Genomic DNA, 25,339 nt, shown 5'->3' with positions numbered 1-25,339 from the left:
CACCCTCGTCTGTGCTGCTCCCAGTGGCTGTTGGCTAGCAGAGCGCGCCCCCTCCCACCACTGGGTCAGGTGCTGAGCTCTTTCCCTGTGGGCGGGAGAGTCACTCCCCCTCCAGAAGCCGCAGTCAGATGCTGCACTCGGGCGAGGCAGGTGGGCGGATCACGCCCCCTCCTAGCACCATGGTCAGGTGCTGCCTTCCTGTCAGGAAGGTGGGTGGCTGCCTGCCCTCTCCCAGCTCTGGTAGCTCCACTGCTCTGTGCAGCTGCCCACTCTGCCTCGGGTCGGCGCTCCGAAGGCAGGCTCACAGAAGACCGCAGAACCGCCCCACCCCTGCTTTGTGCCAAATCTCAGCTCCTTGTTTGTCTTGGCAGTGCGAGTTCTCTGAGGTGCCAGAGCAGAAAGATCCTATCTGCCTTGGACTGTAAACAAGTCTCAGTTCTGCCTAGGAGGTTGTGGAGCCCCCGCGTGCAGATTCAGGGCTCGGCCCCACCCCCGCCCGGGTGCTGCACACAGGAGGATATGGCGGCTGTGACTGCGCCCCGTCTCTCTTCTCACAAGAAGCGCCAGTAATGGCACAGGTCTGAGGAGACAAAGGCTACGGCACCCCTCCCCCCAGGGCACACTAGCCGTGTTGCTTTGCTTTTTTCACTATTTATGGGGGACCGAGGTTTTTCTGCACCATATCCCCTCCCAGCCATGGTGCGCATCACCCTGCAGTCCCCCGGGGCTGTCTCAGTGCAGCCACCCCAGTCCTCCACCTGGCTCAGGCAGCCCGTCCCAGCCTCAGCTGCCAGCTTGCATCTTGGGCTGGGTGTCGCGGGAACCCTCTGTGCCCATTTAACTCAATTCTGTTCGTCAAGGGATGCTCGGGGCAAATCTGAGCCTTGGAGGTTCCCCCTCCATCCCACTGGCCTCTCCGTTGGAGAGAGGAGACCCAGCAAACGAGCGCCAGTCCTCCTTTGCTGCTCCCTCCCGACAGGATCGGCCCCACACTGTTTTGGTTTTTCTTCTTTCTTTTTTCCTTTTCTCCTACCAGATTTTTGGTGTCTTTGTCTTTCGAAGAGGGCGATGTTCTGTTGGAGTTTAACAGGTGCTCTGGTTGGCTGAGTAGGTCCGTAGATGTGAGTTTTGGTGTATTTGTGGGAGAGGATGAGCTACAAGCGTCCTTCTACTCTGCCATCTTGCTTCTCTTCCTCCTCTCATACCTTTTAAATTTTATTTATTTGTTTATTTTTCATTGACATATAGTCAGTTTACAATGTGTCAATTTCTGGTGTACAGCATAATATTTTAATCGTACGTATACATACATATATTCCTATTCATGTTCTTTTTCACTGTAGGTTACTACAGGATATTGAATATAGTTTCGTACCTTTTTAGGGGTGCATTTTCTTGGAACTTGTGTGTGTAATTTCCCACTTGAAAAGGTTTATCTGATTCTACTTGAGAAGTTCTGTCCCCCACCTGGTATCTGCCTTCCATATTGCAGTCTTGCTGCTGCTTTAGCAAGGCATGAATTTGAATTTCCCCCTGTTGTCTGTCTGCATTACAGTTTTCCTGGTTTGGTACCAAGCACCCATACATTCAATGTGTCCTGCTTCCTCCAAGTCAGGTGAGACTGAAGCCAGTGCCTTGGGCAGTCCCCTGAAGAGCCAGAATGTTGCATGCAAATTCCACTCTTCTCTTTCCTTCCTGAAGGAAAGTATAGTTGTTGGGAATTTTCTCTTGATGGCACCACACTGTGCCAAGAAAGGGATGGCGTATGGTGGGTTAAGTGCAATAGACTTTCCTACCTACTACCATGCACCTCTTTTGGGGCTTGCTTTCACTTGGGGCGCTATAATCTCTTAGCAGGTTTCTGGACTTCTTACAAGTGAAATTGGCCCTTATATTGTTAAGTCATTGCCTTCATGAGGGAAGGAGGGCATAGGATTTCCAACTCTGCCATCTTGCTGATGTCACCACACTGTAGTGGTGTTTAAAGTCTTCCATCTAATGACTCCAATCCATGTTACTTACTTATTTATTATGCTTATTCTCCTCCTTTTTCCCCCCCTGAAATGTTGTTTACTTTCATTTTAACTATTTTGATTGTGCTAATTACTCAAAAACTTGCTAGAGGATGCAATTCTTTCCCTTAAATTTTCTAAAAACATTTTCATCGACACTGCATTGTAACTTTCATTTTGTTTCTATTTCAGATGTTTTTGTGTCCATAGCCAGATTCTAAGCACCTTTAGAGCAGTTTATCTTAATTCTCTCTTTTGTCTCATCTATGTATATTTTAATCAAACTGTACTGTTTGGTTCAAATTATCCTTTAATCCTTTAAAAAGCAGCAAGATAAACTTGTTGAGAAGAGTGACTAGTGGCATCTGCTTGATGTGATCCTAAGCACTTACCGCCTTTTGTTTAATAGTATAATCATTATACTTAATTAAGTCTTTTTCTCAATTTAAGAAATAAGTGATAATAGTGTCATTAATGATGGAGGCCCAAATAATAGTAATTAACATGTAAATCTTAGGACTCCGTTTCTATATTCCCTGAATTTGGGGCAAAAAAGACTTAAATTAGTTTATATTGAAGTTTAGAATCGGGACATCTTTCATGAAATTATAAGTCACATAGTGGCAAGTAATTTTTTGAACAAAAATCATAAAAGTAATTTTGATTGAGAATTTTGATTTGTGACCTAGGATAGCACTTAATTGGTGATCAGTTACTTCTAGGCAAAAATAAATTATCTTGTTTGTTGAATTTTTGTTTGAAATCTGGTACCTGCTCTGCCTGATATATAGGAGGCATTCACTAGGTGTTTACTGAGTGAATGTGTCTAGTTATTCTTTAGATTCATGTTGTTGATGTTTACTGAACCCTTAGAGCACGTAAGCCATTTTCACATTCTTTATTTTATTTACTCATTTCAAAAATGGTGGTCTGGAATCATTCTATTCACTTTTCATATGGTTGTTTCAATAGACAAAGGAATTTGTGTAAGGGGTTGAACAATGCCAAGATTTAGTTTTTTTGTTTGTTTGCTTTTTTGCCAACTAGTAACATTTTCCTCTGTATTATAGAAATAACAGACAACATACTGACAAAGCATTCAAAGGTTTTATTTTTAAAGATTCCTTGTGAATTGGGTTTAATTTTACTTTGGTATTTTTTTCCTCTAGAACCCACCAAACCCACCTGCATCACCAGTAAAGTCTGTAGTTGATATCAGCAGCAATAACAATGTGCCCTACAGGTAAGAATTGTAAATAGCCTGTTTATCAAGCTTTTAAATAATAGAACAAGGTTCTGATTTTTTTTTTAATTTTGCAGAGAAATCCTGGAATATGATCCTGTGTATTTATGTAGTTTTCTTAAGTATTTGATATACTGAATTAAGTATATTTCTTTCTTTTTTGCTTTGTTGTAATTGTTGACCTCTGAATGTTAATTTTGCTAATTTATTACAAGGTTTTCTTTGGTTATTGCAGATTTTTTTGACTACTTATCTAAGTAATAGAGAAATGTTTTGGTAAGGGGTGATAAATACTAATTTGTGCAGATAATTCAGATCTACATTTGATTTTCAGATTAAAGTATTGAGGACATTAGAACATAGGAGGAGGACTCTTCCATAATGCCATAGACCCCAGTGTTCCAGAGTCATTGTGCCAGCTTTGCTTCACTGCATTCACTCTCAGTTTAGTGCTTTCATGCCTAAGTCTAGCCACCCTTTTTTCCTATGGGCCACTCCTTTCTCTATACATAAATCAATATCCCTTAGAATGGCATATCCACTGACCATTTGTGTGTATATATATTTCATAGAAATGCAGGCACCGTGAGACAGATGCTGGAGTCCAAAAGAAATATAAGCGAGAATGCACCACCATCCTTTCAAACCCCTGTGAATACAGGTAATATTCTTGACACCGAAATACATTTTCTTAGGAATTGAAGGCTTTGGTTGCCTTTTCTTACATTCTCTTGAGGTTGAAATGTGCTGAGAAACTGAGCACAGTTGTGTGAAAGTGAGTCCTAAGCACAAAATTTTAATTGAAAATCAGGATAACAGATACGCATGAAAATACAGAAATTCAAATCTCTTCTGTAGTGGTTCTCAAACTTTTGGGTCTTCATATCCCTGTATAATCTTAAAAAATTGTTAAGTATCCAAAAGAGAGCTTTGTTTATATGGGTGTATTAATTGAGATTTACTATGGTAAATATTAAAACATAAAATTTTTAAATGTTTATTTATTCATTCACTTAAAAATAATAACAAACCCATGTTATGTACCATAAGTAACATGTTTTGATGAAAAAAACTCTTCCAAGCTTAAAAAATTAGCAAAAGGAGTGTTACTGTCTCAAAGTTTTATATATCTCTTTTATATCTCCCTTAAAACATTAAGATGGCTGAAGGTACCTGGATTGTCATATCTACATTTAGTCTGCTGCAATTTGTTGTTTTGGTTGAACTTTGTGAAGAAAATTCAGCTTCATACAAATACGTGGTTGCTAAAGGGCTAGCCTTTTTAGAGAATTGTAGATATTCTTTGACATAGTGAAGTAGTAGTTTCTTAAAGATTAGTTGCAAAGCGAAATCAGAAACCACACCAGTAAGCTCTTCATTAGAATTTATTTGTCTGTCTTATGCTTGGATGGATCTTTTACTAATATTCATTGATCATTTAGAAATATTCACTGAGCACGTCTTCCAAACATTGGCATATTTCATTAATAAGTTTTTTTTAAAATCATATTTATTTCACCATCAGTTCTTCTCAGATAAATATTTAAAGATTTGGGAAGCTATAGACATTTTCCCCAAAGTTCGAATTTTCGTTTTTAAAACTCAAATTTTATTATTGCCAATAAATACTGTTGTTTTCTTTGAAGTAACTGCCTTATATGGTTTATTTTCAAGAAAAAATTTGCCAGATACCCGAATGTGAATAACCACGGTATGTAAGTCATTCTTTAAGTAAACATCGTCTTCCATCAAAAAGGCTGTTAGCTCAGCTTACAGCTCAGTCAATCATGCAAGCAGTTTTCCTTCAGCCAGCAGTCCTACTTTGGCATGCAGCAGTAATGCCTTATGTGTACTTCCTGTTTCTTCACGTAGACTATTAAGACGACCTATACTTAGGGGTTGTGATTTAATAGAAGAGTCTTTACTACTTCGTCTTGAACATTCTTAAATAACACTGATTTTGTTTGTTTTTTCAATGTGCACGTGTGGTATTAAAGAATGCAGTGAGTTTGGTACCACTACCTTGATTTTTAACACTGAGGCATCAGAAGTTTTATTCACCATTGCTTTTGCTCCATCAGTGCAAATGTCTACACAGTGAAAAAGTCAAATAATGTTTTATTATTGTTATGGAAATAGTTTTGATATTTCAAAGTTCTTGAAAGGATCTCAGTAACCCCTAGGTGTCTCCCTAGACCATACTTTGAGAATGGTTTCTCTAGTGGACCTATGATTTTGGAAAGACTACAAACCAATGAGAAGGAAACTTGGTCCTTGATTTGTTCAAATGAGGATAAACACAAATGGTTTCACTAAAATTACTATAAAACTTCAGTGACCAGCATTTTGATTTTCTCTGCTCTTTGGTTTCTGCTCCTTAATTCATCTCCCATCTTCACTGCATTATTTTCCACATCATGTGACATCAATAGAACGTTAATAGAGGCAGCCTCTCAGTAGTTCCTCTCCCAGAGTATTCAGTAAAATTTAATCCACAGATACAGGTTTCACATTGTTCAAATGATAAAATACCATGACCAACGTTACCAATTGTTCATTAATGGTACTCTTTCTAGATTTCCTATTTGAGTTTATAAATTTCCAGTGTTCTAAGGCATTCATAATATTTGCAGTTTAGGTTCAAAATTATCTATACAATTTTACCTAGTTTTCAGTGTTTTTTAGTTGTTTTTCCAATTAGTTTCTCTGAAGTAAATGTAATAATTTTCAGAGACTGTTTTGATACTGAGATAGCAGTCCTCCATCTTAATTATAAACCATGTGCTGTTTTCATAATGTACCAAATATAGATGCAAAAATGCTTCTATGAATTTAATCTAAGAATTCCAGAATTTAAATCTTGAATTAAAAAATTTCATTATGAGAGACTTCATTGTATACATCGCAATGCATTAAATTTGTATTATTTTATCTTAGCTGCTAGAAGTAGCTATTTAAACTGATATTTCTTTTTTCTTTTTGTAGTATCTTCAACCAATCTTGTCACTCCTCCAACAGTTGTCAGTAGTCAACCTAAATTGCAGACTCCAGTGACTTCGGGTTCTCTGACAGCAACATCAGTTCTTCCTGCACCCAACACAGCTACAGTAGTTGCTTCTACTCAGGTGCCTAGTGGAAATCCCCAACCTACAATCTCGTTGCAGTCTCTACCAGTGATTTTGCATGTACCTGTTGCCGTATCCTCCCAGCCTCAACTCCTGCAGAGCCATCCAGGGACTTTAGTGACCAATCAACCATCTGGCAACGTTGAATTCATTTCTGTACAAAGCCCACCTACAGTGAGTGGTCTCACCAAAAATCCAGTATCCTTGCCATCCTTGCCAAACCCCACTAAACCAAACAACGTTCCTTCTGTGCCCAGTCCTAGTATTCAAAGGAACTCTCCTGCCAGTGCTGCACCATTAGGAACAACACTTGCTGTGCAGGCTGTTCCAACAGCACACTCTATTGTACAAGCCACGAGGACTTCTTTACCCACAGTAGGCCCGTCAGGACTCTATAGTCCAACAAATAATCGAGGTCCTATACAGATGAAAATTCCAATTTCTGCTTTTAGTACTTCATCTCCTGCAGAACAGAGCAGCACTACCACAACAAGAATTGGTAAGTCAGTATGTAGGTTGAATAATAGAAATGCAAGCATGTTAATAGTCTATAGATAATTGAATGTGTGTGTGTTAGTGGCTAGCATTACTGGACAAACAGTAAATAGAATTTCACAGAGACTGTTTTTCATAAGCTTTTAGTTACCTAAGAGAAATAACGTACAGTGTGATTTGAGAGAGTTTAAAATTAAAAATTGACTCAGTTAGGAAAACTACTAAAAGATGAATTACAAATGGCTGGGTGAATTTTTAATTTAAGCTTTGTAGCAAATCATTATGAATTACTTTTATAATACATTTTCCAGGAACATCTGAATAGAACCAATATATTTTAAAGTATCTAAATGACATAATAAATCCTAATAGGAGGAAAATAAAAACCACATATCTTCCCTACCCATTTGGAAAGATCCTATTGTGCATTCATCCCTCATACCTTCCAAATTTGAATGGTTTAGAAGTAGGTCTTTCCTCTTTAATTTACTACATTAAGTTTGCTTGTTTCCTGTTTTCACTTTCATGTGTTTTCCCATGTGACATATTATATGATTATGTTTGGATATGTGTACATACTTTGAAGTATTGCAAAAAGGAGAACTTGATTGTACTTGTATTTAAAGTCTGTAAAGCTCTATTGTCTCCCTTGTTCCTAGAAAGTGTACATTTTGTATGCATTCTTGAACTTGCTTATTCTTCATTTCTGATTTCACATTTATCCCCACTACATTTGGAAAGACAGGAAAGAATGTGTAGGCATCATATGTATAACAAAATTGCAAAATATCTGTCTCATTGACATAGAAAGTGACCATGAAATATAAGAAACAGATTATAAAGTACAGAATTACTTTTACAAGTGAGATATATAAGCCTTGTTTTTTAAATTTCTCATGTTGTCTTTAGTAGTGTACTTGCTCTCTAAAGTATATTTTCTCATGAAATTGTGATAGTGTTTCATAGAGTTATTGAGAGTAAATGAATGAGATAAAAATTAATATTGGCCTGAAGCGGAATATTGCCCTCATAAAGTTAATATCTAAGAGCAAATCTGAAATTTAAAATATATCATTAATATTAATATTTAAAACTTAAATATTTGCATAGTACAATAATAGTGTTTCTTAGCATTAACTGTTATCACATCATCCCTTAGACACTAAAGATGCTTACTTTTAACTCAGGTCAGTGAATGAACAAGATTGGTGAGGGTGTTACTTCATAGCTCTCTAATTTCTTTTTCTTCTAATCCTTACTGTTTTTTAATGTCAGGTGGAAGGTGATTGTCATGGACATTGTTTTATGTGATTTTGGAGTTTTTCTTATTTATGAAATTTTGAGCCTAAGTTGACATTCTTTTTCATTCATGGTCATAAAATAAGATATATTCCTAAAAATAGAACTTTCCCTGAAAGACTATGACCTGAAAACAAATAAATAACTTGAAAGATTATTTTGTTTAATGTTATGGATACTAGTACCCTAAACACTTCTATATATATCAGAATTGTAATTAAATTTCATTATCCTCTTGACATTTTTATGAACATTTGTTGACACAGAGGATATGTTTTCCACAAAGTTATCTAGCTTAAAGCACTGTTAGCTGTAATGAGTGTCAGTCTGTTTTGTTTTCATTTAATTACTTGACTGTCCTTAATTATTTTTGTATATATTAATAGTTTTCATAATCATTATTAATTAGTATATCATTCTACTTTTATAATAATATACATTTATACTTATACTTAAAATTTTATCTTTTAACATATATTTATTTAGCACCCAGAACCTTGTGCATGCTAATAAGCATGTACACTACCTCTGAGCTATATCCCTCCCCACAAGGAAAGCTTCATTTTGAGTTCTATTTAGAATGCTTACCTAGATTTGAAAGTAAATTTTTAGGTATTAACCAAAAATGTTAATGATAACCTTTGTATGTTGTTCATAATGTTAATTAGAATGAGAGCTTATGAGATGATATTTTCTTTGATCATGCATAATTTCAGGGATGCCACAAATGGCATTAAAGTAGGCATTGAGCTATTGAGGCTTCCCAAAACCTACACTATAGCCAAATAGCAAATTTTGGCTGAGTATGAAGATTGAAGCCAAACTTTAATACATCCATAAAGTGATAAGCTAATTAGTTACGTAATTAAAACTTCTCAAATTTTATGCTTCTGTAATATTATTTACTTAACAAGAACATATGCTGTATAACTAGACAGCATGCATTTGTATGAATTTTATTATAGCTCATGTATCCTCATAGAATAAGTCAGTATTTTTTGTGAAATGTAAAGTAAAAATTGTCCGAAGGACTATGTGGAAATTTAGAGGCCAAATTATAGCTAATTTCATTCACATAAAATACTGAATACCTGTATTCTAAAATCCTGCAGATGTGCAGAAATAGTCCCTGTTCTAACCAAGCTCACAACCAAATTAGGGGTATTGGATGTTAAATAAATAATTAATTATAAATGTGAAGAGTGTGGAGATACGCAGGTTTCTGTGAGAGGATATGGGAGATCTGGAATGATATGACCATGGAATGAGTAGAAAGATGGTAGAAAATAGCATTTTAAAGGATTTTTACAGAGAGGAGTGTGACATCCATGAACACTGGCTGCAGTGAGGGTAATGGTTTCAAGGGAAAAAAATGGAGTTAGGGAGACCAGTTAGGAGACTCTTGTAGTGATCTAGATGAGAGATGGTATAAAAATGCTTGAACGTTGCATTCCATTCATTTTTATACAATTATCCTAGCATCTACTAAGGGGCACTACTAATTGGCACTCTTGTAAAACCCTTTTATGATGCTGGTAAGACTGCACTGTTGGTTAAAAATGACAGTATCTTTTAAGAATAAAGAGATAGGGCTGTTTCCCATATGATAGAAAAATTTTGAGGTACAGTTTTTGATTTTATACACTACCAATTTTATTGCTTGATCGATTGATTTATAACTTTTTACTTTCAAAGTTCATCTAAAGTAGATATTATAGTAAAAGAAAACAAAAAAGATACAGTGAAACTATAAAATGTGACATTAAGAATCAAGAAAAAAATCTGTAATAAAGGGATAGGAGAAGTTAATTGAAAATCTGGAATAAGGAATATTATTACAGCTCTGTGAATAATTAACTCCTTTGCCCTGAGACAATTAGGTCAAAGAGAGAATTATGCTGAATAACAAAACTCTCATAGTTATTAGTGTGTAGGGATGTGTGGGTGTGTAAAGAAATAAAACATTTTATTAAATACACTAAATCTTTCCTGAATCTTGAGTAGATTTTGTATGAGGATATTTTAAAGAGTAAGAATGAAGCTCCCTCACCTACTTGGCTTCTGAAGTTAAATTTTATTTTCAGTTGAAAATGAAAATCATTTAAAATCCAAATGAACGTGTTCTAACATTGTATATATTTTAAAAATAGGTAGTAAATTGCTGATATTTTGGTAATGTCATCAGTATATTTTAAAACTTGCCATGTAGGATCAGGAACCTGGAATTACTTTTTAATTAAGTAGTATTTCAGGAACCTCACAGTTTAGAACAGATGCTTATTCATTATAAATGAAGTAATTTTAAGATTAAAAATATAATTATTATTCCTACAAAAAGAACTAAGATAATTCAGATAGAAAGAATTTGTAAGGGCCTCCTTTTTACTTCCCTAGCCAGGAAAAACATCTTTTTAACAAGTAGATATTTATCCTTATTTTTTGATGTATGGATTTATATATGAATATGTAAAAATACATAGTTCTATCTCCTATTTCTGGTTTTTTTTTAATGTAAGTGATTTACTTTATATGTGTGTTATGAAGATTTATAAATGAAAGGAATGCCATATTTTGACCAAAGTTTTTTTTGACAGAAAGCAAGGATGGGATATTTCAACATTAGAAAACTCCTATTAATATAATTGACCACATTACCAAAGAGAAAAAAAGTGATTAATTACCTCAGTAGATGCTAAAGACATTTGATAAAATTTAATACCCTCTCTTTAGAAATCAAGGCAGAAAAACATGCTAGGTTTCTGTGCTGTTTTTTAATTCAGCTGACTTTCATACAGTTATATAGTTGTAGTTCTACACGTACAACTTTCATATGTCTGTGTATATGTGTATGTGTGTGTATGTATGTACACACATGTACATATAACACAAGTTAATTGAGAAATGAATAAAGAAAAATCATCTTTGAGCTCCTGAGGTTATGCATGTGTATTTCATCAGAATCATTGTAACTATTTTTCTAATGAATTTATTACGTTTTTGCCATGTTATTAGATATTTTTTTCTCCAAAGGTATATAGTATGGAAGGATTATATTTTATTTAACTATTCACTCATGTTAGAACATTTCAGTCATACATATCTTAAATTATTTCTGCAATATTCCTTAGGATAGAGAGAAATATTTCTGGGTCAATGAGTGTGTGAAGTGTTTTGATCTCTATTGTGAATTTGCCCTACCAAAAGGTATTGTAGCGGTGTTCTATGAGAGTCCATTTACATATGTAACATATTGACAGACAAAAAAAAATTGGAGAAAATCAACATGAATTATTGTATATTAAGCAACCCATCTTTTCACATTTTGTAGATGCCTTTAAAAATAGCTGAGTTTTGTTTTGTTTTGTTTTTTGACTCCTCAGAAAACCAGACAAACAAAACAATAGATGCTTCTGTTAATAAGAAAGCAGCTGATAGCACATCACAGGTAAGATTTTTCCTACTGTTTAAAAATAAAATTCTAACAGGAGATTGGATTTCCATCAGTATTCTTTGATAAAATGAAAATTATTCTGTCTGTCTTTTACAACTGTCCATAGTATTCAAACAGCTTCTCTGTGTCTTTTGACAAGAATTGAGTTTCTTTGCTTAGTAATTCTCTTAGAGATAATACTAGTTTATTAAATTAATAAAAACTGCTTGGATTATATATAATCGACAGCCTAGTTATCTTCCTTCACATAGTGTGAAGTTTTAGTCTCCACATGTAATTTCTTCCTGGCCCATCTATTTAAGAAGGTTGTACTGGTTTATCATATCCTTCTCCCTGCCTACCTCCCACCCCCTGCCTTGCCACTGCCAACACATGCAGAGACACCATTTTAGTTTCTTCAAAGCTGATCAGAAGTAGCTTTATGGAAAGAAAATCTTGGTCTTTCTGATAGCTTATTAGCACTTTGCAGTCTTGGTACTTTTTCATGTTAAATTTTAATCACCCAGGAATGGAGTAACTACTTTTTTCCTGTATTAACAATGTTCACCATCCTTCTTTTACTACATTGCTTTAGATGTAATAGATTGATGGAAAGTCATTAGGTTGTTGATAGTTTAATTTTATTTTCTTCCCTTCGTCTTAACCATATCAACAAACCCCAATATTTTTCCTAGAAAATGGAAAAAGTCAGGCATGAATAAATGACATGAACTTTAAAATAAGGGTACAGTGATCTTTAATTTTGACTGTTCTTTAAAATGATGGGGTTTTAGATCATGCTTTATAGATCAGACTAAAGCTACTAGAAGTATTTTATTTTTTACAGATTTTAGCAGTCTTTGTATATGATATTGAAGACCAAAGTTTTGATTGTTTCTGAGGGTGTCTTATAGTAGCTATTTTTCAGTTAAAAGTATATGGAGTACTTTCTGGAAGGCATGGTATAGAAAATGTTGATATATTCAGTGACTTCTTTGTGACATTTATAGGAAGTCTAACTTTATAAAGTAAACATAAAACTAAACAAAGAATTAACGAACATCTTTATTTTTCTTGTTTGTTTGGGCACACTAGGTAATATTTCAGGACAGGAAAACAGACATTATGATGGCTGTTTGATCATTTTATAAATGATGATTCTTCTAGAATTGTACTGTTTAATATAGTATCCACTAATCACACGTGGGCTATTTAAATTAAAATTTAATTTAATTTAGCTTTAAATCAAATTAAAAAGTTAACTTTCTATGCCACAGTAGCCTCATTTCAAGACCCAATAGCCACAGACATAGCTAGTAACTACCGTATTGGAAAACAAAGATGTAGAACATTTTCATCATTGCCAAAAGTTATACTGAGTTGCTGAAATAAAGTGGATGTAATGTTGTAAACATTTAAGTGAAATTAAAATTGATATAAAAGTTTGCTATACTTTTAATATTCTTATAAAATTCTTTTCTTTTAAAGATATCCTTTTTAAAGAAAATAACAAAACAAAATAACATAAAATCTAGTTACACCCAACCTACTTACTATCTTCTAGAAATTCTAAAGCATCATGTATTATTCCCCACTTCAGAGTTCTAGAATCTAAAATATTTTACTTTACATTGTACTGTACAAGTTACATCTTGATGAAACAACTTGTACCAGTTGATCCAAAAGACACCTGAAATAGTGAGTGACTGCATCAGACAGCAGAGAGACAGTACAACCAAGTGTTGAGTTCTCATTGGAGAGTTTATTTAACTTACAGGAAGAGGAGTTCAATACCATTGTATGAAAAACACATATAAGTAGGTAGTTTGAGTCGGCAGCTAACCTGCTAAAGTAATGCCTGGTCGAAGAAAGCAAAATAAGATCTTTAGATTCCCCGTGTGAATTTTGTGTGTCCAGTAACATCGTAAGCTCTTCTCTTCATGATTTGTGAACCAGAGGCTCTGAATGCTGTGTGTTTAGCTACCTGGATCCCCTCTATTAGCAAACCAGGAAACTAGCAGATTCCCTCATCTTAAAATCACTTCTCACTTATAACTTTGAGTGCCAGTTATGGATTTAAATAATAAATATAATATACAAGTTTTATTGTGTAATAAGCTATTATGGAAATATATATGTGCTGCCAGTTGTAAATCCATGCTTTACTAGCTTTTTGGGGATATAAATATAATCTTTGTTGTGCTGAGTGCCTTGATTAACACAACACTATTATTTTTTAAGTATATTAAGAAATTACTGTTAGCTTTTACCCTGTATGTTACTTAGTTGGGATTAGAATCTAGTGTGAAATAGGTAGCCTGTGATTTTTTAGACTTAACTTTCTAAGTACATGGCTAACTTTTTTTTTTCTGCCAAATCTTCCTTAGTTCTGCTTCTGAAAACTTTAAGGCTATTATAAATTAGAAGGAATCTGGATGGCTTGTGCGCAAATGATTGTTGTTCAGACGTAGCTAATTAGAAAACAAATAATGTAAAGGATTCTATTTTGCAGTCCTTGAGTGAAGATTTCTCCAATGTCCTCCAAATAAGTATTTAGTAACATATTCCATGTAATGAATTATTATTACATATTTTATTCATAGATCTCATTTCATATAATGCATTATTAATATGTTTCATATAGTAAAAAATAAATTTATTCATTTATTCAGATTTATTCATCATATATTGTAAAACAGTGTAGACTTCTTTTTCTGCTGCATCTGTAGTTATATTGCTGTTTTGAGAGACTCAAGGTCCCCCTTAATTTTGCTGATTTTGCTAGAAAGACTCATAAGACCCATAACAGGTTATACTCATGGTAGTGGTTTATCACAGCAAAAGGTAGAGAACAAAAACAGCAGGAAAAAGATATGCGTCAAGTGAGATTTAGATTGGGCAAGCTGAGGCTTACACCTTCTCCCTTACCCAGCACAGCACAGGATGTGTTGTTTCTCTGGTTATTAACTGCAGAGACGTGCCGAGAGTCTTTGCCCAGAGAAGCCTGACTGAGTGTTAGGGTCTGTCTTTTAGAGGGCTGGTCATATAGCTACATCTTTCTGCGTAACCAGCCATGGCAGTCAAAACTCAAGACCCCAGCAGTGAAACCATGTGTATATCATCAGTTTTGATGTTTGTGCAGATCAGTCCTAATAAGCCAGTATGACACAGTTCATTGTTTAAGGTGTACCTATGAAAATGATTAATTATTGATGTAAACTTTCTAAGGGCTACAATCCTGATAGCTAACCAAGCCTCAGTCACAGTTCCCGAGTTCCCTCGGAGAGATGTGTGTGGAGTGAACAACCAGGTCTTCTGTGTTAACTTCTTTTGCAGTTGTAGAAGTACCCTTCTCTAGCCTTTCAAGTATGTTATTTGTTTCATTACCAAAACAAAACAAAACCCCAGACACCTCTACAAAGCCAGTATCTTTGCTTTCTTGAAATTTTCTTAGTATTCATTTAGTGAGAGTAGTCATTTTGGGGAAGGACACATGATTATGTAACTTTTTAAGTAGTTTCAAATTGAGAACTTCAGTAATATGTGTAAATGCAGATATAAGCATGTAATGTCTCTGATTACATAAGTTTTCTCAGAAATCATGGCAGAAAAATGTAAATATGTCTGTTTATTAATCTGCACCAAATGGCATAGAAATAACAAGCTCTAGAGTCAGACAGTATGGCTCCTATCACTTAATAATGAGTAAGCCTTGGATAAGTTATTTAACACCTTAGGTTTCTTACCTAGAAAGTATGGCTAATGCTGGTCCCAACCTCATAGGATTATTGTAAATATTAAATTTACTAATGAATATTAAACATCACAAAGCCTGTTAGTAACAGTGCCAGCTATCATGACTATCTTATAATTGCTGTTAATGATTATTGAAAGTAATAACAAGTCAATTTTATTTCTCAAGAAGAAAATATAACCAGGGAACTGCCTGTAGTATGTGATAATAAATGAATTTTATCAGTCAGGTTATGATTAATGAAAATATAATTCAGTAGGTAAGACCGTTGATTATAGACCTTCTCTTCCTATTATATGCACCTTATAATAGGGCATCAAAATATATGAAATGAAACAAATAAAATTAATAAGAAATAGACATATTGACCCTTTTATCATTTTAAAGTTTACCTCTTTGTATCTTACCTAACATTAATGGGATTACAGCAGCTTTTTTATACTTGCTTTTTCAAAAGTGTTTTTGTGTGCTTGTATTTAAAGTGCGTATCTAGGGGGAAAATTTATTTCTTGATTTCTTGATGGGTTATTTCATCTGACAATCCCTAATTTTGATAGGAAATTTCAGTCTCTTTAGTTAGTATAGTAATTAATGTGGTTGAATTTAGATCTGCTGTTTTGTAATGTAAAAAGTTTGTTTTATATATTTTGTTTCTGAGTGCTTTTTTCCCCTACTTTATTTTGTGTTGATTTTTTAATATTCTATCATAATTTTTCTGTTCTATTTTAAATTTTCACTTTGAGATTTCTTATTTGTACTTTCATTAATATCATATGTTCCTTTAATTCTTTGAATTTTTGTTTTTAACAGCTCCTTTGAAAGTGTGCTTAATTCAACATCTGGCTTCACTTGGAGTCATTTATGTTGACTTTCTTTTGTCTTTAGTTGGGTTCTACTTTACTGGTCTTTTTGCATGTTTGTCTAGTAATTTTAGATGAATTTAAAATTTAGTTTTTAAAGTGGACCTTATCTTGAAAAGTGGACCTTACAGATCTGTTGTTGTAAGTGGATTCTGTTATATTCTTGAAGGATTTTGAGTATAATATATTATAAATAATTATAATATATAAACTAGCATTTATTAAGTGGTTACCATGTGTCATGCCTGATGTTGAGTTCTTTGTATGCATATTTGGATTAATCATTATAGACTTCATATCCAAATTGGAAACTGAGTAAATGACTTTTTAACAAATTCACAGAGCTTGTAACTGTTGGTACTAAAAGATACACTCAGTCTTTTTGACTTGAAATTCTTGGTTCTTTAGGTCTGTCTTGTACTGCTATTCTTTTTTGTTGCTATTATATAGTTAAATGTTTTTTAACATTTCTAAGGATTTTGGACATTGGTTAACTTTGGTCAAATTGGATGTCAGCTGATGGTACCACAAACTATATCCTATCATACCATACCATTCTTTAGGGGAAAAAATAGATTATTTTATGTAATTTAATTCTAGCTTTGAAGTTGCCTTTGGTGTTTTTGTGAATTAATATTGATAATTTAGTGTAGGGTTGGTCAACATTTAAGTGTTAGAAAATGAATTCTGTTTATGTTTAATCACTTAAAGCACCTAGTCACTTTAATAACTATATGCAATTGATAGTGTGATTTAAAAAAAAAAGAATTTCTTGTGAAAAGATTTCAAAATTATATTTTATGTGGCAGATGTTTATTAGCTCATGAATATCCTTGAATCATTTATCTGACAAACACTGTTTCTTCAGGTAAAGCCATTCAGGGGTCCAGATTGAACCAGGCTATGCATTATCCTTGTTTTCCCTCACTATTTGTTTTTCCCTTATGTCTGCCAGTTTCCTTTGCCAAATGCAGATGTTTTGTTTTTCAGAGTGGAAAAGCCACAGGCAGTGATTCAGGTGGTGTCATTGATCTCACAATGGATGATGAAGAGAGTGGAGCTTCACAAGGTACTTAAATATAAGTAGTCATACTAAGGAATGCTTAAATACCATTTTCCCCTTTTAATCCATTATAATACTCAGTGAATACAGATCTCTACAGCATTATGCTTGGTATATTTGTATCCTTTTCAGAAAGACGGTTTTTAAGATTAGAATTAAAAAATAGAAATCAAATCTTAAATTAATACAAGGAAACATAAAGGAAAACAGAACAAGTAGAATATTTAACTGATGTTACACTTCTCTTTTTATATCTGTTATGTCACTTGATCTTTACAATAACCCTATAATACTCATTTTAGAGTTGAGGATAGATTCAAAGTACAAATTAAACCAGGTCTTCTGACTCTAAATTAAATATTTTTTCCATGTGTGTTATATGTGTGTATTTTAATGTATATGTTAAATGAAAGTCATGTTGAAAAGCATGCACATCCAAAATCCTCAATATTATTCTGAGCTATAATATTTAGAAATTGAGTAGGTATTAACCAATAGTCCCAGCTATTCATCCACAGTGTTAATAGCTGTTCTGTGAATAAAAAGTTTCATGGTTAAATATGATTGGGAAATGCTGAGTTTAAATTATATGGATTTTTCCCTTAATACAAATTTCACTGAGCATTTACTATGCTAATTAACAATGTAAATCTCCAGGAATGATTCAGACTATAAAGTATTTCTCAGACTTAACGGTGCAAAATAACTTTATTCACGGACAAACTTTTTAATGACATAATGCATGTGGAAGATCTAGTGGGATCAGGTGCCAGTTATTTTACCTTAAAGGCATTAAATGTAAAAAAAAACTAGAGATTTTTAAAAATTCTGTTTTAGGGAATATTTCAGTTGGTTTTAGGAAAACAAAATTAAGTAGCTATATAATTCACTATATGACAGTAAAGTCAATTTTTTTTGTATAAAGCTGGTACAAAATTAGAAGATTTATATCATCATTTGTTAGAGTTGAATTCATGCCAGTCTGATTATTGTTAAAAAGTTTCAGATTTTCTGCTTGATTTCACTAATTTTTTTATAGACAAGTTTTAGTAGAATAAATTCCCTAGAGCACAAAAATATCAGGTTATTTTTTGCGGGGACACAGGTAGGGCAGGTTCTGGATAAAAAAGTAAATTAAGTGAAGTTTGTTACGGTGCTCTTGTCATTTCCCTTTCTAACACCCCTGCCTCTTGGAGTCTCTTTTCATTGCCCCACCGTTGAGAGTTACTTGAATTCTCCCATTCTGAAGTGCATTGTTCTCCATCAGCCCTCAAGTATAAGAGTCAGTTGCTAAGGCCTTAAACTCATTATATTGAGTTAAAAGAAGGATTCTTTCATTTAAATAAATAAATAAATAAAACTGTGTTTTCTTTAAATGTGAATTAGAATCTGTGATAGAACCAACAGTGAATTACTTAAGGTCCTGACTTGGTTTTCAAATTCGCAAAAGTACACTTAATTAAAATTCAAAGAAATTGTTCTTTTACTGGTAAATGTGACTGAATGACAAGGATAAACTTGCGTTTCTCATTTTTTTCTACCAATAATCATATTGTCTCACTTTTAATTAACAGACCCTAAAAAGGTAAATCACACTCCTGTGTCAACCATAGGGTCTTCTCAGCCGGTATCTCGACCATTGCAACCCATTCAGCCAGCACCACCTCTTCAACCATCTGGGGTTCCAACAAGTGGCCCATCTCAGACAACCATACACTTACTACCTACAGGTAAACTTGCTGAATCATTGAACTGAAACTTCAGTTTTGCCTGCAGTGAAATATGGCTATGGAATTGAGTGGGAAGATTAGACAGGAAATTAGCCCATTGTGGTAAAACCCAGTGGATGTGATTGCTGTTACCACATGATAAAAATATGTTTGATTTCGTGAAAAACTGCCAAACTGCCTTCCACAGTGGCTTCACCTGGCATTTCCACCAGCAATGAGTGCGAGTAACTGTTGTTCCACGTCCTTACCAGCATTTGGTATTGTGAGTGGTTTGGATTTTCACCATTCTACTAGGTGTAGTGGAATCTCATTGTTGTTTGATTTGCATTTCCCTGATGACATATTATGTTGAGCATCTTTTCATGTGCTTGTTTGCCGCTGTATATCTTCTTTAGTGAGGTGTCTATTCAGCTCTTTTGTCCACTTTTTAATTGAATTTTTCATTTTCTTATTGTTGACTTTTAAGAGCTCTTTGTATGTTTTGGGTAATAGTCCTTTATCAAATATGTCTTTTGCAGATATTTTGTCCCAGCCTGTGGCTTGTCTTCTAATTCCCTTGAGATAAACTGGATTTTAACCTTAATTATGTTAGTAATAAATTATAAAAACTATAAACTATTAAAAATATTATACAGAAAATTAAGAATAATCGTCATTGTTATTTTGAAGATGATGTGTGATTTTGAATGCAGTATGGCTTAATTTTGCAGTGTTAAGTAGAAGCACTGATACAGAAAGTTTATAAAGGAGACTTTATATATGTCTTTATCATCTGCCACTGTAAACAGCAGAAATGAATATAGTTTCATGGAAGGGATGGGTGTAATGATTCATTTCGATTATAACCAAGAAGTTGTAATTGACTGATCAAACAAAAATTTTTAAATGATTCTTAACTAGAAATAGTTTTAACTGCCATAACACTACCATCAGAAGATATCTGCTAATATTTTACCCCCCACCTCTCAAGAAGCTATAAATCAGACATTTTCAAGATGTAGCTTGTATCTCCTAAGCTGTTTGGAAGCTGATCAAAACAGTTTGTCTTCTTCAAAAAATAGCCTATTAAGAGATTTATCTATCAAATGCTTATTAAGGAAAATATTAAGCTCACAGGGAGTTTTATGCAGTGAATTAAATCGACAGTCACCTAACTGAGATAATTTAGAAGGAAATGTCATTATGCACACCCATGAACAGTGTAGATAATAAAATAAGGAATAAAGAGATGAAGAGATAAATATTCCTCCTTGTGTACTTCACTTTCCTCCTCTTTCGAAAGGCTCATGGAAAGTTAGAATATGTACAGACTGCAGAGTCTCTTTATCTTTGTTGTATCCAGTGTTTACCTCTAAATTTATTATAGAACCCATTCTTCTATATCAAAATATATTTATTATTGATTTTTATTATATAGTTACTACATGGTCATTTGTAAAATGTGATTCTAAATCAGAGTTATTAACAAGAAACTATTAACTTCTAAAAATCATTAATTGTATTTCCATGATGTCAGTGAACATTTAGGACTCATATTTTGATAAATATATATTAATATGATTCAAGGCATTAATGTTCTCTGGAACATAAATTAGGAGGAATGCCATAGTAGAAGAGGAAGAAGCCTGTATTTTAATGGCTGTTTTACTGTTTTGAATAAGAGATGGTTTGGCTTACCTGAAGAAAATGTCAATTGTAATAACCAGTCAGTTTCCTGAATGGTGGGAATACAGTTACCCTTTTGGATTTATACCCATTGGTAGAAGGCCCGGAGGGCCTAACATTCCGCTCTGCTAAGAATAATTTAACATTGAGGAAGGGAAAACTTACTTTTTAAGTCACCCCTACAAGATCATACTCTCAGGCTCTAAACCCTCTCTTAATCTTCATATGCTCATTTATCTAGTCAAACTAGAGTGGGAAGGGCATTGGGCATGGTTGAGGTGCTTTTTTCTTCTGAAGTTTGGATTATAGTAATACTAATCTTGACTGGCCCTGTCATATCTTTCATGGTTATAGGAGAAGATGCTTCTCTCTATTTCTCATTATAGTAAATTAGATTTTGTGTAAAATTAATTATCATTTAATACTGTTTACTTAACATAGAATTTGCTTCATTTTTAAATATATTTTTCTGCTTTTTTATTAGCTCCAACCACCGTGAATGTAACACATCGTCCAGCAACTCAGGTTACCACAAGACTCCCTGTACCAAGAGCTCCTGCAAACCACCAAGTGGTTTATACAACTCTCCCCGCACCTCCAGCTCAGGCTCCCCTGCGAGGAACAGTTATGCAGGCTCCTGCTGTTCGGCAGGTCAATCCCCAAAATAGTAAGAGCCTCTTTTCTTGTACATGGCCCCAAGTTACATGCAGTTCTGTAGCATTTAGTTGGAGTGGCTTATATTGATTGACATTAGATTTAGCACAAAGTGCTAAGTACATTAAAACTATTACTAATTCATTTTCTTCCATTAGGAGAGTTAAGGAGAAAACTTGTACTTGTATATTATATGATTTGTGTTCTACATTTTGTCTTCAATTTAATTCTTTATGGCCTGTACTATCACAGAGCCCTATTTGATGTTGGTCTATACTCTATTAAGAGACACCATGCCTTATCAGCTGACTTTTCAGCAGAAACTCTACAGGCCAGAAGAGAGTGGCACAATATATTAAAAGTGATGCAAGGGGTAATCTTACAACCAAGAATACTCTATCCAGCAAGGCTCTCATTCAGACTTGATGACAAAATCAAAAGGTTCACAGATAAACAAAAGCTAAAAGATTTCAGCACCACCAAACCAGCTTTATAACAAATGTTAAAGGACCTTCTCTAGTCATCAAACCGTAAGAAAAGAGAACAAAAAGAAGAAAGAGAAAAAAAGAAACCTACAAAAGATTGCTTTGGCTGTTCGGGATCTTTTGTGGTTCCATATAAATTTTGGAATTGTTTATTCTAGAACTGTGAGGAATGTTGCAAGTATTTTAATGGGAGTTGCGTTGGATCTGTGGATTGCTTTGGGTAGTGTGGCCATTTTGATAGTGTTGATTCTTCCAATCCAAGAGCACAAGAAATCTTTCCATTTCTTTGTGTCATTTTGGGTTTTAGAGTATAGGTAACCTCCTTGGTTAAGTTTATTTCTAGGTATTTTGTTGTTTTTGATGTAATGGAAATGTCTCTGCCAGTTATAAAATTCTGGTTTTTGAAGTGGAAAAAAAAGGTGAATGAAGGGCCACAAATGGCAAAATATCCTTTTTTATGGGTGAGTTGTATTCCACTACACACACACACACACACACACACACACACACACACACACACACACACACACACACATATTGCTTCTCCATTATATATTCAACTATTATGTGCACTTAGGATGCTTCCATACCTTGGCAATTATAAACAATGTTGCTGTTTAAAAATTTAAAAATGGGAATGGTTGTTTGTAACTTAGCCTAGTTGGAGATAATTGTAAAGGATAGCCTCCAGTGAGAGAATCTTAATGGTATATAGAAGGTAGCTGTGATATAAAAGATAAGAAAATGTTAAAGGTAACTTCAGCTTCCCTGTGTGTGTGTGTATGTATGTATATATGGATATATATATATATATATATTTAGTAGTAAAGTGTATCATACAAACAAGTTTATGTAAAATATATATTTAAATTTTAAAGAAAAATAACAGAAAAACACCTATGAACTCCCCACCAGCCTAAGAATTGGAGCTTTATCTGTTACAAGTCTACTGTATACCCGCCCTCAATTGAATCTCTCTCCCTTTACATTAACCTTACTTATTTGGCTTTCTGTAGGATTTTACAATCTATATAGGTATCATTAAAAATATTTAGTGTTGCAAAATTTAATATCAAGGACAAAATCTAGCTGTTTAAAGAAACTTCAATAATGCCATTATTAGGTAATGGCTTCTAGGAGGAAATAAACTAAGCAGAGTCTCTGGTCGCATTTTAGCTTCAACTCTCTCAAGTTAAAAGAGCTTTCTCTGGGGAAATCACTCCGCATGGTCATGAGTGAGTTCTGGGAAACTGGGTTCACCACAGCCAGGGTACCTACCTGGCAGGTACTAAATGTATATAGGAATATGGTTGGGGCATACATGGGTGGCTTCTAAATTTTCTCCTTTTGTTGCCCTGATGTATGTCAAAAGAATTTTCAGTTGGATAAAATAAATAAGTATCTTCAGCAGGGCATGGAAAGAAAGAGAGGACCCTCATTAACACAAGACCAGGATAACTTAGTTGAGATTTCTGTACTAAAGATAGCAGAGATCTTTGTGAAGAGAGCTTCAGTTTTTCTGTCTTTGGAGTCTCACTGCTGCATTCTGGCCTGTTTACCTTCTACATGTTATGTACCTCCAGTATTTCAGGGTTCTAGGAGTTTCGGTTATAGTCCTCTTGGTAGGGACTGCATTTATTTCTCTCCTGTTCACTGTGTCTCCTGTTTCCCTCTTTCTTGATTTTCTTTCTTTTGTGGGTAGCATACATCCTGTAGTGGCTACTTGATGAAGGGTTCTTGGAGGTAGATTTTTTTTTTTTTTTGGTTGCTTGCATAAATGAGAATTTCTTTATCCTCATGCTTAAATGACACTTTGGCTGAACATAGACTTCTCAGTTAGAAGTATTTTTCCTTCTGAATTTTAAAAACATCACTCTACTGTTTAATAAGTGTTCCACCAAATTTAGGGCAGAATTCTAATTTTATCCCTTAATTTTCTTTTGTAGGTGTTACAGTTCGAGTGCCTCAAGCAACTACGTATGTTGTAAACAACGGATTAACCCTGGGATCAACAGGACCTCAGCTCACAGTGCATCACCGACCACCACAAGTGCATACTGTAAGTGTGGGTGTTTGGCTTCACAGAGTTCTCACCTGCAAAGCTGTCAAATATTATGGTAGTTAGCATTTGTTCTTTAAACTAATTATCTCAAAAGGAAATGACAGGTCTTCTGTTTTTCCAGCAGTTTACGGAAGAAAATAGACCTTAGATACTTCTAGGGATGCTGGTTGTCAAGGATTATTGAGTTTGCTTATGGAGGTTTGCAGTGTATAAGAGTCCATATCTGGGACTTTTAACTCATGGTGAAATTTAAAAGAGCATTTTTGAATATTAAAAAGTATTTTTTCATGTTCTAACTTTATTTTTTTGTCAGAATCTTATGCTAACTCTAACTTAGCATTGCGATCACTTTTTTTTAACTTTTAATCAAAACATTTTTTTTAATTTGACTGTAATTGATTTACAACATTGTGTTATTTCAGGTGTACAGATTCAGATTCTTTTCCATTTTAGTTTATTACAAGATACTGAATATAGTTACCTATGCTATACAGTAAATCCTTGTTGTTTATTTTATATACAGCTGTGTTAGTTGTGTGTATCTGTTAATCGTACTCCTAATTTATATACTCCTCCCCTTTCCCTTTGGTTAACCATAGTTGGTTTTCTGTATCTGTGAATCTGTTTCTGTTTTGTGAATAAATTAATTCATATTATTTTTTTAGGTTCCACATATGAGCGATACCATACAATATCTGTCTTTCTCTAACATCACTTTATTGTTTTAATAATCCAGTGGTATTGGAAATTCATTTGTTAAGAAATAATAGAGAAAACCAAAGATTTCTCCTTAGAGTTAATCTCCAAAACAATGTCACATTATCCTGTGACACGATTATAACAGTATTGGGTGTGATGCACCATGTAAATGGAAATGCCAGTTTTAGAGCGGGGAGGAGATTGAGGCTGATACCACTTTTTAACCAAGCAAAGCATCTTATTTTACATGGACATAATAATGGCTAACATTTGTTGAGTGCTTGCTATGTGCGGGCACTGTTAATATACTTGACCCTTACGCTGGAATTCTGTAGAACTCTTGCTCTCCTTTTTTAGCCTTTATTACAGATATGGCAGCAAATGCACAGGATGGCTGAGTAACCAGCCCAAGGCCAAACCTCATAACCACTCACACATACCCGCTCCACAGCCTTTGCTTTTGGCAGCTATTATTTTATTGTCCCACTACGATGAAAAAATTAGCATTAATGGAGCGCTGGAAGTATACGGGGCACTCTACCAACTATTGTACACGTATTATTTTATTTAATCCTCACAACCCTAATGAGGATTGATGTTCTCCTTTTGATAGAAAAGGATACTGTGTCACAAAGATGTTAAGTGCTTTCTCAGTGTCATTTACCCAAGCTAGTTAAGAGGCAGAGCCAGTTCAAAACTCAGATTTTCTGATCCCATCTCCTCCAGCATGTTTTCACAGTGTTTCAGATCTGGCCTTCTTAGG

At 34.3% G+C, this 25,339-nt stretch overlaps 1 protein-coding gene across 4 annotated transcripts in view; it reads left to right on the top strand.

Moving 5' to 3' along the window:
- ATF7IP (activating transcription factor 7 interacting protein) overlaps positions 1-25,339 on the top strand; it is a 91,656-nt gene that overhangs the window by 63,711 nt on the left and 2,606 nt on the right. For 3 of the 4 annotated variants that reach the window (XM_072954754.1, XM_031670651.2, XM_072954751.1), the window contains 8 exons: positions 3,182-3,255; positions 3,828-3,916; positions 6,241-6,879; positions 11,555-11,619; positions 17,209-17,287; positions 18,856-19,011; positions 21,161-21,343; positions 23,762-23,874. In XM_072954754.1, the coding sequence (XP_072810855.1) occupies positions 3,182-3,255; positions 3,828-3,916; positions 6,241-6,879; positions 11,555-11,619; positions 17,209-17,287; positions 18,856-19,011; positions 21,161-21,343; positions 23,762-23,874 (1,398 nt within the window). The remainder of the gene's footprint in view (positions 1-3,181; positions 3,256-3,827; positions 3,917-6,240; positions 6,880-11,554; positions 11,620-17,208; positions 17,288-18,855; positions 19,012-21,160; positions 21,344-23,761; positions 23,875-25,339) is intronic. The other variant, XM_072954753.1, reaches the window with a different exon arrangement.

The sequence above is a fragment of the Vicugna pacos genome, chromosome 34, assembly GCF_048564905.1.
Source record: "Vicugna pacos chromosome 34, VicPac4, whole genome shotgun sequence".
Taxonomy (NCBI): Eukaryota; Metazoa; Chordata; class Mammalia; order Artiodactyla; family Camelidae; genus Vicugna; species Vicugna pacos.
Note: the sequence above shows the minus strand (reverse complement) of the source record. Positions and strands in the feature narration are given on the sequence as shown.